This window comes from Cryptomeria japonica, chromosome 7 (genome assembly GCF_030272615.1).
Source record: "Cryptomeria japonica chromosome 7, Sugi_1.0, whole genome shotgun sequence".
NCBI lineage: Eukaryota > Viridiplantae > Streptophyta > Pinopsida > Cupressales > Cupressaceae > Cryptomeria > Cryptomeria japonica.
In genome coordinates this window covers 848,428,465-848,443,188 of record NC_081411.1, presented here as the reverse complement: position 1 = coordinate 848,443,188, position 14,724 = coordinate 848,428,465, and the positions used below count along the sequence as shown (strand labels likewise).

Genomic DNA, 14,724 nt, shown 5'->3' with positions numbered 1-14,724 from the left:
GACTGGCACAAACATTGTTGGAATCCCTTTTACCGGGACGACACTCCATCTTCTTTCACACATTCTTAAAAACTCTCACATGCAAGCTTCCCTAACAAATTAAAAAACACATAAAAAGTGACACATTCTACAAGCAACCAAAACTAGTCTTAGTTCACATTATGTGGACATTGTGCAAAGGAAGGCACACATTATGTGGACATTGTGCAAAGGAAGGCACACATTATGTGGACATTGTGCAAAGGAAGGCACACATTCTGTTCCGTCTTCCGTCTAAGCAATCGTTCTAACTTGACAAAGAATAATGAATGAATTCAATACCTTGAACAAAAACCATCTCAGCTAAAATACCGATCAATACCTTGAACAAAAACCATCTCAGCTAAAATACCGATCAATACCTTGAACAAAAACCATCTCAGCTAAAATACCGATCGCGTGGGCATTCAAACACACATTTCATGCTGCATTTTTAGAGTTGAATAAGGGCGGCGGTAAAAACAAACCAAAAGATTCCAAACTTCAGTAAGTAATTTAAGCCACGTTTTATAATAGAGTTTTAAATTCCTCTTCCCGTTTGTACGGGTCGTTTTACTGGAGCAATTATTGAGGGTTGTTCGGTGTATTGGTTGAGCACATTTCCCTTCATCGATGATCTAATTCCTCCCTGTTTGAAACCCTCATTTCATCTGAGAATTGTGTGCTTTGAATTTACTGTATACTGTCATCAATTTAGAATTTCGATTATCGTCGACCAGGCCAAGCTGTTAAGGTAAGTCAATTTTTAGCCTCAGCTGTTACGTTTGTTTGTAGATTGTTTGCGTGGTTTTGTATTTTTTTTTGATTGACGGAAAATTTAAAACCGTGTAATGTGAAATTCGGAAATTTCAGTGGAGGACAGGTACTGTGCTGTTAATTTTTCAGATTATTTGGTTGCTGCGGCGAAATGCCTTTTTAATCTTTGGTTTTTGTTATTTGGAGTGAATTTTCCTGCGGGAAATGTTGTGATTTGTGATTCTTAGTGAGAAAGTAGATTGTTGTTCTTCAGGGGAAGTAATTTTTTTATTTTTTGTTGTTTAGGTCCTGATTTACGAGAACATGATTAAGAGCATATATGAATTTTGTTGCTGGAAGGATTTTAGGTCATTAGTCTTTATGGAGTCAATTGTAGCTTCAATTTTGTGGTGGCAGGGTTTTTAAGGAGTCAGTTTAAGTTAATGTGCTTATCTGGAGACAATTTGGTTACAGAAGGGTTGTATTACAAAGGGAATCTTGTTTGTGACTATTGTATCTCGAATATTTTGGTTTTCGTGAGGTAATTTGTTGCTTATGTTATTTATTTTGACAATTTTGTCTTCTAAGTATTAAATTTTAGACAGAAGCTGCTTGCAAATTTAAATCTAAAAATATTAGAGTCTTTGAGGCTATTGCAATTTTAAATTTAAGTTTTCTTTAGTTGGTTTTATTAGTGGATTTCGGGTGTATTTTGGCCTGATTGAATTAGTTTTTGAGCTGGAGGGCTCGCCTTGTTAAAATAATGTGTTTTTGCTGCTGCATATATTGTAAATTTGTAATGAAATTGTAATGCTAGATGAGAAGGTGTATCTATGCATAAATTTTCCAGTCTTGTGCATCCTTTCTGTTTAGATTTATCCGAGGGCAACACTGTTTGTTTAATGCCCTATGTGTCACATCCAATTTGTTTTAGGGTTAAAGAACTGATGCTTCCGCAGTCCCTAATATTAATTTATTAAATAACTAAAATAAAATTTCTAAGTGCAAATGAAACCATCATGTTTCTGAAACACTAAAATTGTCTTAGGTTTTTTAATTTTTAGCTGGTGAGGCTGAGGGGTCAGGTCTTATGCAGGAAGTATTGAAATGGGGAAATGCTCCTTAACATATATATTTTTTTCGTTTTCTAAAGAAAAAGAAATCTCAAGAACAGGCAAAAGCATACGATCACCATTGTGGTTTCTCGACCATAGCATTGTGTTTCTCAGAAGACAATTCCATTGACTTTGTAAAAATGGGCCATAATCATGTTTTTGCTATCTTCTGAATTTTTAGGAAAGAATAAAAAACTTAAAATTCCTGCTCTGTTTGGCAAAGGTGAAGAAAAATTTGTTTTAGGGTGAGACGATTTATGCCTCTACAGTAAACAAGATTTCTGGGTACAAACTGTTTTTGGTAGATTGAAATCATCAGTGCTTCAAACGATTCCCGTTTTGAGGTTTTTTCTTTTGAGCTGGTGGGGCTCAGGGCTCAGGTCTTAGGCAGTGAGGATAGAAATAGGGAATTGCCCCTACAAAAGATTACTTTTAATTTTGTAAAGAAAAAGTGATTCCAAGGATTGGTGATTTTTTTAGTGCTTTTGAATCTCAGTGATAATTGACAAGCTATAAAATAACCATGTTGTGGTTTCTAAACCACAGCATTTTGTTTCTTGGAAGCGAATTGCATTGTAGAAAAGGGCCTTTATCCTGTTTACCGTCTTATGAATTTTGAATAAGGAGTGGAAAACCTTAGAAGTTCTCCTTTTTACTATTTAGCATACAATGTGATCTGGACGTTAGCATAGGTATAACCACATTGTTTAAATAGTACCATGCTTCTCAAAGTTTCTATTAGGCGTTACAAATGGTGAAGATGTTTGTCTTTTATACTGAAGGTAAACAGGTTTGAACTAGGAGCGATTAAGGTTGTACACCTCATTAAAACAATATATATGGTAAATGGGAAGACAGTCGTCAATGGAATGTTTGCATATTAGGGAGGTCTCATACACCAAATTGATGTTTCAGATAGCAGTGACCTAAAACCTAACTTTACCTTTTATTAATAGATTTTTCTGTTTTTTATCAAACATCAATGCTGCAGTCTATCCTTCTGTCCCATAAATTGCTTGGTCTTGTGGAGGTTATTTAAAACTTTCTTTCATTCATTCTGACTTATAGGACAAGTGGATTTGCTTTTTTAAAGAGCCTTGTGGGTTGTAGTTGACAGTTGATTCAACTTACTTTGTGGAAAAATAAATAAACCCTGGGGGGAGGTTTCAAATTCAGCTTAAATTTTTTTCCCTCAATGAAAGTAGCAGAATAAGTTGTCGACAAGTAAAACACTTTGAGGTACACATCACACCGAACTCCATTATTTGGAGTGCTGGAATCCAAGGCTTGAAAAAGTGTGGAGGTTTTTTTATTTATTTTTCTTTTTCAAGGCGAGTGACTAAGCAATGGAGAATGATTTTGTCTGGCCTAAGATTAAAAAGATCTTACAGGTGGACCCTCTCTTATGGAAGGGGGCCTATAGATTTTTAAGTTGTCTTTTCCAAGAGAAGTAGGTGGTATTCTGCATGAAAGTGGTTTCAACAGTATAACAAGATTTCTGGGTACAAACTGTTTGTGGAAGATTGAAATCATCAGTGCTTCAAACGACCCCCATTTTGAGGTTTTTGCTTTTGAGCTGGTCGGGCTTAGGGCTCAGGTCTTAGGCAGTGAGGATAGAAATGCGGAATTACCCCTACAAAAGATTATTTGTCATTTTGTAAAGAAAAAGTGATTCCAAGGACTGGTGAATTTTTTTAGTGCTTTTGAATTTCAATGATAATTGACAAACTAAAATATAACCATATTGTGGTTTCTAGACCACAGCATTTTGTTTCTTTTAAGCGAATTGCATTGTAGAAGCGGGTCTTAATCCTGTTTACTGTCTTGTGAATTTTGAATAAGGAGTGGAAAACCTTAGAAGTTCTTCTTTTTATTATTCAGCATATAATGTGATCTGAACCTTAGCATAGGTATAACCACATTGTTTAAATAGCACCATGCTTCTCAAAGTTTCTGTTAGGTGTTACAAATGGTGAAGGCGTTTGTATTTTATACTGAAGGTAAACAGGTTTGAACTAGGAAGGATTAAGGTTGTACACCTCATTAAAACAATATGTATGGTAAAAGGAAAGACAGTCTTCAATGGAATGTTTGCATATTAGAGAGGTCTCATACACCAAATTGATGTTTCACATAGCAGTGACCTAAAAACTAACTTTACCTTTTATAAATGCACTTTTCTGTTTGTTATCAAACACCAATACTGCAGCCTATCCTTCTGTCCCATAGATTGCTTGGTCTCGTGGAAGTTATTAGAAACTTTCTTTCATTCATTCTGACAAATAGGACAAGTGGATTTACTTTTTAAAGAGCCTTGTGGGATTTAGTTGACAGTTAATTCAACTTACTTTGTGGAAAAATAAATAAACCCTTGGGAGGTTTCAAATTCAGCTTAATTTTTTTTCCCTCGATGAAAATAGCAGAATATGTTGTCGACAAGAAAAACACTTTGAGTTACACATCACGCCGAACTCCATTATTTGCAGTGGTGGAATCCAAGGTTTGAAAAAGTGTGTAGTATTTTTGTAAGGAGAGTGACTAAGCAATGGAGAATGATTTTGCCTGGCCTAAGATTAAAAAGATCTTACAGGTGGACCCTCACTTATGGAAGGGGCTATAGGCTTTTTCAGTGGCCTTTTCCAAGAGAAGTCAGTGGCTTTCTGCATGAAAGTTGTTTCAAGTTTTCATCTGTGTAACTATTGCTCAGAAAAACTAGAAGCTTTAAGTGGCGGTCCCATGGAGGGTGGTTTCCTGAAATATTTTAGCTTGCTGCTGGAATTTTTTTTAGGAGCATTTTTTAGCAAATGGTCCCATGAATTTTGTAATACTGGGTATGCCTAAAGTTTTAAGCTTTGAAATCTATGGAAGTTGGTGGTCCCATTACTTTTTTTAGCAACTTTTAGCAACAACTAATGCTAGATATTTAACTGAAGTTTTTTTTAGGAAGTTGGTGGTTGAACAAGGATTTTCCCTGTAAAATTATCCTTAATTTATTGGTAAGAATCTTACATTTTGCAGCAAAATTTGCACCTAAGCTGGCTGGGAAATTCCAGTCCCACCCCAAACATAACCCCCTTAAATCTGAAAGCTAAAATGTAGGAGGAAAATTTTATTTTTATAATAGTACTTTTTTTTCAATATATAAGCTAAGAATAAATTCTTCTTGGTTACATTAATTTTTTTTATTAACTAGGGCATTCAAAATATTTGGAGTGCTGGAATAAATATTAGCTAGAATTTTCGACAAGAAAAACACTTTGAGGTACACATCACACCGAACTCCATTATTTGGAGTGCTGGAATAAAAGGCTTGAAAAAGCGTGGAGGTCTTTTAATTTTTTTACTTTTTCAAGGCGAGTGACTAAGCAATGGAGAATGATTTTGTCTGGCCTAAGATTAAAAAGATCTTACAGGTGCACTCTCTCTTATGGAAGGGGGCTATAGATTTTTCAGTGTTCTTTTCCAAGAGAAGTAGGTGGCTTTCTGCACGAAAGTGGTTTCAACAGTGTAACAAAATCTATGCCTCTACAGTAGACAAAATTTTTTAGGAGCATTTTAAAGCAAATGGTCCCATGAATTTTGTAATACTGGGTATGCCTAAAATTTTAAGCTCTAAAATCTATGGAAGTTGGTGGTCCCATTATTTTTTTAGCAACTTATAGCAACAACTAATGCTAAATATTTAACTGAAGCTTTTTAGGAAGTTGGTGGTTGAACAAGAATTTTCCCTGTAAAATTATCCTTAATTTATTGGTAAGAATCTTACGTTTTGCAGCAAAATTTCCACCTAAGCTGGCTGGGAAATTCCAGTCCCACCTCAAACATAACCCTTTTAAATCTGAAAGCTAAAATGTAAGGGCTCCTATTTACCTCCCAAAATATTCTAATCTATCCTGTAGCCAAAAAAAAACTGTCTAACGAGATCCCCTGTTCCATGAAAATAGTCCCCCAAACCCCTCCATGGAACTGCATCAGAGATACAGCTACCAAAATCTGTCAATAAAACAACTGCCACCTGAACAATAGCGTCCCCTCTACAATTCAAAATAGCTACATAACATCTGCAATTGGGTTTAACAGTTAAAGAGATGCTCATATTATGTTACTTGTTAGCCACATAACTGCCTTTGATTCCTCACTAGAGAGAGCTAAGCAGGCTGTGGAAAGTCCACTGCCCGGCAAAGGTTAAATATAGTGAAAGCCGCTTAAAGCACATAAGATATGCCACTTAGCTTAAAAAATTGTACATGGTTGCGTTTCACAGCTTCGTGGGTTGCAGTCTGTGGTCAAATTCATAAAAATTGGTACTTGGTTAAAGAGCTGGTAACTGGGTGCATTCTGTAACTTTCTTTTTAGTTAAGTTGGTGCATTCTGCAGCAATGCTGTGTTTTCAACCCCACTTCACTAAAAACATTAAAAACTAGGAGCGTTAGTTTTCTTGGAGGACGTTGGTTTCACGGTTAGGACTATTTTACTTTTACTATTTTGAGGCAATTATCTATTTTTTGGAGTGATGTTTTTCTCAAATTTATTCCATAAAGGGGCTTTAGTCCAACTGCAGTAGGAATCATAAAAATATGATGAAACATACCATAACAAAACTGCAGTGAAATCAATTTGAACACTTTATATATATATATGTATGCCATTTGATGGCATTTGTAATCGTCTTAGTAAATTAAAACTACCTGAAGAATTAGATACTCGACTATATACAAAATCTGTCACGAAAAACAGGCAGGCTTAGGTGTAAACATTCAGATAAAAAACTAGTTGACTGAAGCACAGAACCCTTACGACATACAACATTAGAGTACCATTGCAATAGAGAATAGAATATAGCATTTGCATCTTTGAGAGACGTGTGGAATTTAGATGTTGGTTATTATAGATTTTGCAAATTTAACATTTTAATGCATTGTCAACCGTAGTTTGTCTATGTAATTTTTTTGAAATTTCATTTATAAATATAATTGAATTTGAGATATGATTAAATTTTATTCTATTGTCAGAATTATTTGTGATAGATTATAAAAATGGTTTTAAGACCAACGAAATTCAGTTTCTGTTTAGACTTTAAATAATATGGTTTTATTTCACATATATATAACTTCAAATATCTTTGTGGACATTGCAAACCTCCAAGCACTAACACCTTATCAGCAAATTGTACTCCATTTTTATGGTTGAAAAATTTAGATATTTAGTCTGCTCAATTTTAATCTTCCATGGAACCAGTTGAGCACAATATATTTTCGATGTAAACCATCCATCTTTCTTTTTATTAAAAAGTTCAAATTAACGTAACTGGTAAATTGGTAAATAGAATAAATTCATTTCAAATTATTTAAAATAGTTTTTAATTTGATTTATGTATTAATATTTATATGGTCAAATCTTTCCTAAAATGTAATGTTTTTTGTTTTCTAATAAATAATGTTATTAAATCAAATTCTGGCTGGTTATTTTTGATGGTTATATTAAATTGTAATACTTTACATGTCATTATATCTAGAAAGCAACAAATCATGTGATGTCATATAAACACACCAACAAAACATGACTTAATGTACAATTTAGCTGTCTACCTTTTCTTTTTTAGTATCTTTATGAACACCTCAACAAAAAATATACATTAATGTGACATCCTATTTAATGAGGTGGGTCTAAAACAGAAAAGAGTGACCTTGTCAACGACTGCTGTAAAAAATTGAGATTAATTTAAGATTATTACATATTGATATGATTAATAGAATTGTGAAATTAAAAATATTGAATTCTTCCCCAATTGAATTCCCAATTTCCTAATCAAGTGACTTTTGTATACAGATGTGATGCTTAACATGTTAATTACTTTATTCTTAGTTTGCAACCAAAGAGAGAGATTCGATCGTCCGTCCTATGGCCGAACAGTTCTTCCCTCGGCCTAAGTCATAATAATAGGTATATAACGCCGATAATATCATTTTTCCATGTAAATAACTAAATCTCCCATTGGCTTCATATGAGCATATGGCGCTTCTTGGAACTGAGGTCTATACAAAGTTTGTAAGAGGAGGGTTGTGATCTTATGCAGCTCAAGATTTGATTTTAAATTTCTCTGTTAGCATAAAAAGAAAAGCATATGTTTTTGTTTAATATTTTAAATTAAAATTGTTAGAGATATTATAGTCATCATTTTTAGTGAAATCTGGTTAAAGAGGAAAAGGTTTAGTAGATATATATTTTTTTAATTTTTTTTTAATACATAATAATTATGATGTTTTGAGATGAATTAAAGGAATACTAGGTTTAATGGAAAAGTTTATGGTGTAGACATCTAAATAATGCTAAGTTTAAAATTTCTACAACTTAGAAAAAAAAACCCTAACCTTATTAAAATAGGCGTGACCTCATTGAGTCATATTTACCTATTAAAAAAAAATATTTTGAGATAATAAGAATTTATAATATTTTTTAAATTTAAAATATCTTTTTTATTATGATATCTTCATTTTGTTATTTTAAATTAATTATTAATTTAAAAATATTTAATAATATACTAATGTTGTTATGTATTTATCATATTTAAAGTGAATTAAATATATTGTCTCATTTAATTTTTTAATATTATTTATTTATATTAATCTTTTTTAATATTTAAAAAATAATAAATATTTCAAATTTAATTAATGATTGTTGGTGTATTGATAAAATTATCTATAAATTTCAAATGAAAATTGAAATCTAATCTTAAATATATGTAATAATAATTTAATTTATATCTTTAATTTTATGTATAATTAATTAATATTTGTTTTTAATTAAAAGTCATATTATTATTTTAAAAATTATTGACATAATAAAATTATTTTCTCACTTAAAAATATTAAATTTTTGCTTCTACTTATTAATGATTTATATTACTTTTCATATTTTCAAAACCTAATATATAATAAAAATTTAAATTATGAATAAATAATATTTTAAAATTATAATTAAAACTTTTAAACATTATTATTATTTATATATTATATAAAATTAATAATGTTATTTTCATTTGTTTAATAACAAATTATTCTCATATATGGATGTGCTTTGATACTTATGACATTTGAATGTATGAAAAGAAAAAATATATTTTATTATTATTATTTTTTTAATTTTTTTTTTCTTTTCTTATGCATTCAATTAACTAATTTTCAATTATTTAATGCTAATTATAGCTTCACTTTCATCTCTCAACTACTCTTAAATTGGAATTTAAATGATAAATTAATTTGTCAATCTTCATCATGCAATTAGTTAACTTTGTAATTATCTCAATCTAACATTATTAAATTATAAGAATTGAAAGTGTCCCTACATCTAAAAAAAAGATAAGAAGGAATATAAAATTAAAATATAATAATGATAATTTAATATTAATTATCATGTAAGAATATAATAAAATTTAAGTGAAATAATTGAAAAATATAATGCCTTTGGGTTGCTTTACCTATATTTTTAACTAAAGAATTACTCTATAAATATAATGGATTCTTGATTTGATGGTGAAGTTAGATAGTTATGAATAAGCTTCTCATTGACCAAATTTTGTATAGAGTAATCTAAAGATTTTAAGTTAAAAATAAAAACAATAATTTTTTTTTAAATAAGATCATTAAAATCAAAACTATTTTTAATGTTGAAACACTATAAACATCTATTAAAATTCAACTATTTAATTTTTTTCTTACACCCTCTACCTAATCTCGTTTGAAAAATTGTTTTATCTATTAAAATGTTTTGCATGTACTATTTGACCCACCCTAAAAGGAGAATCTAACCCTATTAGCCTAACAATATTGTTACCCCACTATCGTCCCATCCTTTAAATCTTAAGGCAATGAAAAAAAGCTACAAATATCAACGATACCGCTCACCCACGCTTTCCTAGAGATGATCCTTTCGATACAAATAAACAGGGACTTCCCAACGGGTAAAAACGACACGCGTTCAATGTGGTGACAGTAAAAACAAATAATAACCCAGCGAAATCTTATTTTAGAGCATGGAAATTAGTTTGCTTGCGACGTGCCCATAAAAAGAGAACTGTATTGGAGAGAACTCCGGTTTTCGTGATTGTTTAAATCGTGCATCAATAATTGTCATTTCGCCTGTGTGCACATGGAATTGCATCAGAAGATCCAGTCTTCCATATGTTTCAAACCCTTACAGTCTTTAATTTTCTGTCATTTGCCGACGATTTAGAAGCTTTCAGATTATCATCGAGCAGACGAAGAAGATCAGGGTGAGTGAATGTCTTTTAATCCTGAAATCTGTTGCCTTTTTGTTTCGAAATTGTGTATCAGTCGATGGATTTTATTTTTAATCTATGTGGCCGAGGACTAGAGCAAATTTGTCTTCAAATGTGCATTTACGGCTCTTCTGTTGTGTACTGGTTTGTGCAATTCCTGTGGGGAATTTTTTTTGGTTACCTAAGAATGTTAGGGAAGAATAAATTTCCAATTGGCAACTTTGATATGTTTGCGTGTGTTTTTTTTAAAGTAATGTTGGTAAATTTGATAACGAGGACAAAAGAGATTTACAATTGAGGACTTTGTTATGTTTTATATGTGTGTTTGCTAGATTAAGACCATCTTCTTTTTCTGTTTTTTGAATTTTGTTGCGGCAGTGTTGTTGTTGGGTAATTTTTAGCATATCACCCAGGTTTTAGAGATAATTTAGTAACAGCAAGATGGATATCAAAACGAAACTTTCTTGAGAGTATTGAAGCGTTTTGGGTACAATTTTGCTACAAGGAAATAAAATTTCAATGCAAAAGTTTTTGTATTTTCTCCAAAATAACTTATTTCAAAGCAAAGCTTCCTTCAGCAGTCTGTATAGTAGTTTGAATTTAGTTATGGCGGGGTTTCTAAGATATAAATTTTGGGCTATTATTTTTCGTCGAGAAGTTTTTGTTACAAGATGTTTGATATCAAAATAAACTTAGATATAATTTCTATATTTTGAATTCTGTTATGACAGAGATTTTAAGGAGTAATTTTAGGCTGTTCTAGTCTTTAGACAATTTTGCTGCTGATTTTTAAGATTTCAAATAAAAGCTTCCTTGAGACTATTACAGCTTGAACTTTGTTATGGCAGGGCTTTTTGAGTGTTAATTTTAGTTTTTGGGAAACAATGTTTTTTATAACAGGACTGAATATTTAAATTATGGCAATTTTTTTGGAGACATTTTTCATTGCAAGTGGGCAGATTTTAAAGAAAAGCTTCCTTGAGATTTTTATAGCTTGATATTTGTTATGGCAGATCTTTTGAGGTGTAATTATAGGCTATTCTAGATCTTAGACAATTTAGTTGGTGAATGACAGAAGTTCAAAGAAAAACTTCCTAAGACTATTAAAGCTTTTATTTTTGATTCACAGGGTTTTAAAGTAAAATTCTAGATTTTTTGGAATCATGTTTTTTTTAACAGGACTGAATTTTTAAAGGGAAGTTTGGTCGAGACCATTCTAGCATAAATTTTGATCGAAGTGTTTTTAGGTGGGGAATTTTAGAATAATTTTCTTTTCTGGAGGCATTTTTTTGAAGGGACTAAATTTCAGACCCAACTTTTGTTGGAGATCATATGCCTTGAATTTGTTATGCAGGGCTTTTAAGGGTTAATTTTAGTGTTTTGTTCCCTTTTGGGTACATTTTTGTCATGGAAGGACTGAACTTTAATGTGAATCTGTGTGAGCCTGTGACTCTATCGTAGTCTCTGTTTTGTTATGGCAGAGTGTATGGTGGTAATTTTAGACTAATATGCTGTTTTGGAGACAGTTTTGGTTATATAGGGACTGATTTTAAAAGTAAAACCGAAATTTGTTTGAGACTTGTATAGCTTGAATTTGCTATAACAGGGCATTATGGCATAATTCTAGCCTAATGTTCTTTCTTGGAGCCAATTTTCATGTTTTAATTTATTACTATTTCTATAGTATTGTAGTCAGAATTCTCAACAGTGGGGGTCTAGGTGATTTTTCCAACATCCTGGATGTCCCTGGGACTCGGAGGGGATTGCCCCATTCTTCCACATCGGACAGCCTGCTCCATTTGGTGCATAAAATTAAAAATATTATGGGAAACTTTTTAAGGAAAAAATGCTAAAAAATCCTACAAATCTGAAAGGGGGAGGTATCTCCTTGCAAATACAGCACATTGTATTTACTTGTTAAAATTTCACTTGCCCCTAGTTTATTTAAGTTATTTAGTCATTCCATTGCCATCCTCTTGCCATCCCTAAAATTTTATATTTTCTGTCCCCAAAACCTTCTCCTCATGCCCTGCACCTTCCTGTCCCCAAAACTCAAAGAAACACTTAAATTTTGTAACACGAATTAATAATGAAATTTCAGATGGTTTAAGTCCTTTCATTGGGATTTTTGTCTGATTGAATTATTTTATTGCTGTACAACGGGATGTTAGATTAGTCTGGACCTGTCTTCTTATTATAGTGTGTTTTTGTAACTAGATGTAACAGAATGAAATTGCAATGGTATGTAAACAGGGGCATCTGTGGACGATTTTTCTGAAAATGTATGATTTGGCATCTTCTTGTATCAGATTTATTTTATCCTTTTGCTGCATTGTACTGTTTATATTGCATCATTTGCCCCACACGGATGAAAAACTGATGTAGCACATTAGTGATATTTAGTTTGAGCTATCCAGGGTTAGCTCCAAGGGCCCAAATTTTTCTAAGAAAAAAGCATGAAAAATGAGACCAACAGTTTTTGTGTTAAATAGTTGTACAACAATTAGTGAGGAAGATGCAAGCAGATAACTCATAAGTAGAGAACATTATGTCAATTTACAAAGGGTGGCTCACATCTTAACATGGCTTTACCACATGCACAGCAAGCTAAATAAGGAATGAGCATAATTAAACCCAATTCTCCTAGGCATTGCTCATATGAATTAGATGCAATAAAAATTACAACTCTTTTTCTAAAGCACAAGGAATTATACCACTGTACTAATGAATCATTGATCATTCTTTTAATTCCATTAAGCAAGGGTACAAGAGAGATGATGACTAGGATTGTGACACATGTATTTCAACCCATTTTCTCATACAAGGCTAAATAATTTTTGCATCCACTTTGCTAATCCAACATCTTAACTTGCTTACAAGGAACAAAATCAATTAAAGTAATTGAATCTTATAAACACTGAAATATATTAATGAGTCTGCTTTAAAAACACCTCCTTATAAACCCTTAGGTGACCTACAGGAACAAAATCCTATTTGCAAATATTGATGAAAAAGATATTTTTAGAATATGTAAGCTGTTTGCCACTATATGCAGCATTTTTTGCTTTCATTGGAAGTTTTCACCTCATTGCGAACTCAATGTTTGCCATGACGAATTTGAACGGTAAATTGGTGAACTCAAATTGTGATAGGCAACAAGCATGCATTTTTGACATGTGTGACAAATTTTCATTCAAGATGTAAAAGGTTGTTTTTTTATTCAACTAGCATTGCATGGATTTCACTCACACACATTTTGGGTATGATAAAATGGAAAGAAACATCATATTAAACATTTAAAAACAAAAAGATTTCCATAGCTTCATATGCTTGATTCACTTTAGTTTAACTATTGATTCCAAAACAATAAAGACCTGCCCATAGGTTCAATAAAGTATAAATCCACCCAACCATATTCGTAAACTAAAATCTTAATTCCCAGAATTATGAAAATAATATTAGGTCATTGAAATGGTCTTAACACATTTAATATCCATTTTCTCCGAATTCGATACACATGAAGTTGTTTACAATTTCCTTTACAAATTCCATTTAATACATGGTTGAATCTGTTTTGACAAATTTTGAATATGTTTAAGGAACAATCTTCATCAAGCCATTTTTAAAATAGGAAATAGATCCCCAAGTTCCATGGCTTTTAAAGCTCCAAGCTCCAAGCCAATGGGAGTAAGGCTACCTTTTTACCAATGCAATACTCTCAAACATTACACCACTTTGGTTAAGAGAGAATAAACATAGATCTACATACAAACAAAATGCAAGCAAGGTTCATGGCAATGTTGAAATTCACATAAAGAATGTGAGCCTTATCTCAAGCACAATATGGAAAATTCTTAAACCATTAAAGGGAGAGTCATTGGAGGTTAAGGCAAGAGAGTATTTAAAATAAGGTAAGTCATATCCACATTGTACATCTTAGAAAGTTCCTTCTTGGAATCTATATGCTCAAAAGCACAGCCTTCATGAGGACAAAATAGATATAATAAATTTCATAAATCTAAATCAGCCTTTTACATCATTACACCTTATTCCTCCATACATAAATCAGCCCTTCTTGGGCAGATTCATACCCTTAATGGGTAGAACAACATACTCTTTGCCCCCCAAACTTTTAACAATATGCATATTAAGGCTATCTACAACCAAATAAGCACATATAATGTTTGCAATGACAATATGACACATCAAAAATTATGAAGTAGGATATGATATTATATATGTATGGCAAACATCATCATTGCATCATTTGGGAATAATGGACCCAAAACATTTAATCATCATATAATAAAATTGCTATGTGGTGGAATATGTCATGTGACGTAAAACATCATGTAATCTCCATATAACATGTCATGTAACATAAAACATCATGTAATCTCGTACATATAAGATGCCATCCGAAAAGGATCAAAATAGCATTATAGCAAAATATCTTGAGATAATGGTAAAGGTACCACTACCAACAAAGGTGGCCCTTATAGTTTGGAGGATGAAATGAGAAATGCTTTTATAAATAAAATGGTTTTTCATCATTTA

General features: G+C 31.8%; 1 protein-coding gene across 18 annotated transcripts in view; it reads left to right on the top strand.

Moving 5' to 3' along the window:
- The first annotated feature begins 353 nt into the window (after positions 1-353).
- The window catches only part of LOC131074845 (probable E3 ubiquitin-protein ligase HIP1), a 59,953-nt gene continuing 45,582 nt past the window's right edge, over positions 354-14,724 (top strand). For 4 of the 18 annotated variants that reach the window (XR_009113128.2, XR_009113130.2, XR_009113129.2 and 1 more), the window contains exon 1: positions 9,916-10,161. Coding sequence is in view for 1 of the 18 variants with exons in the window: in XM_058011565.2 (XP_057867548.2) it covers positions 10,070-10,161 (92 nt within the window). In the remaining 17 variants the exon portion in view is untranslated. Of the gene's footprint in view, positions 526-569; positions 773-1,191; positions 1,316-7,718; positions 7,833-9,911; positions 10,162-14,724 lie in introns of those variants that run through there. The other 14 variants (XR_009358408.1, XR_009113133.2, XM_059207847.1 and 11 more) reach the window with 10 other exon arrangements.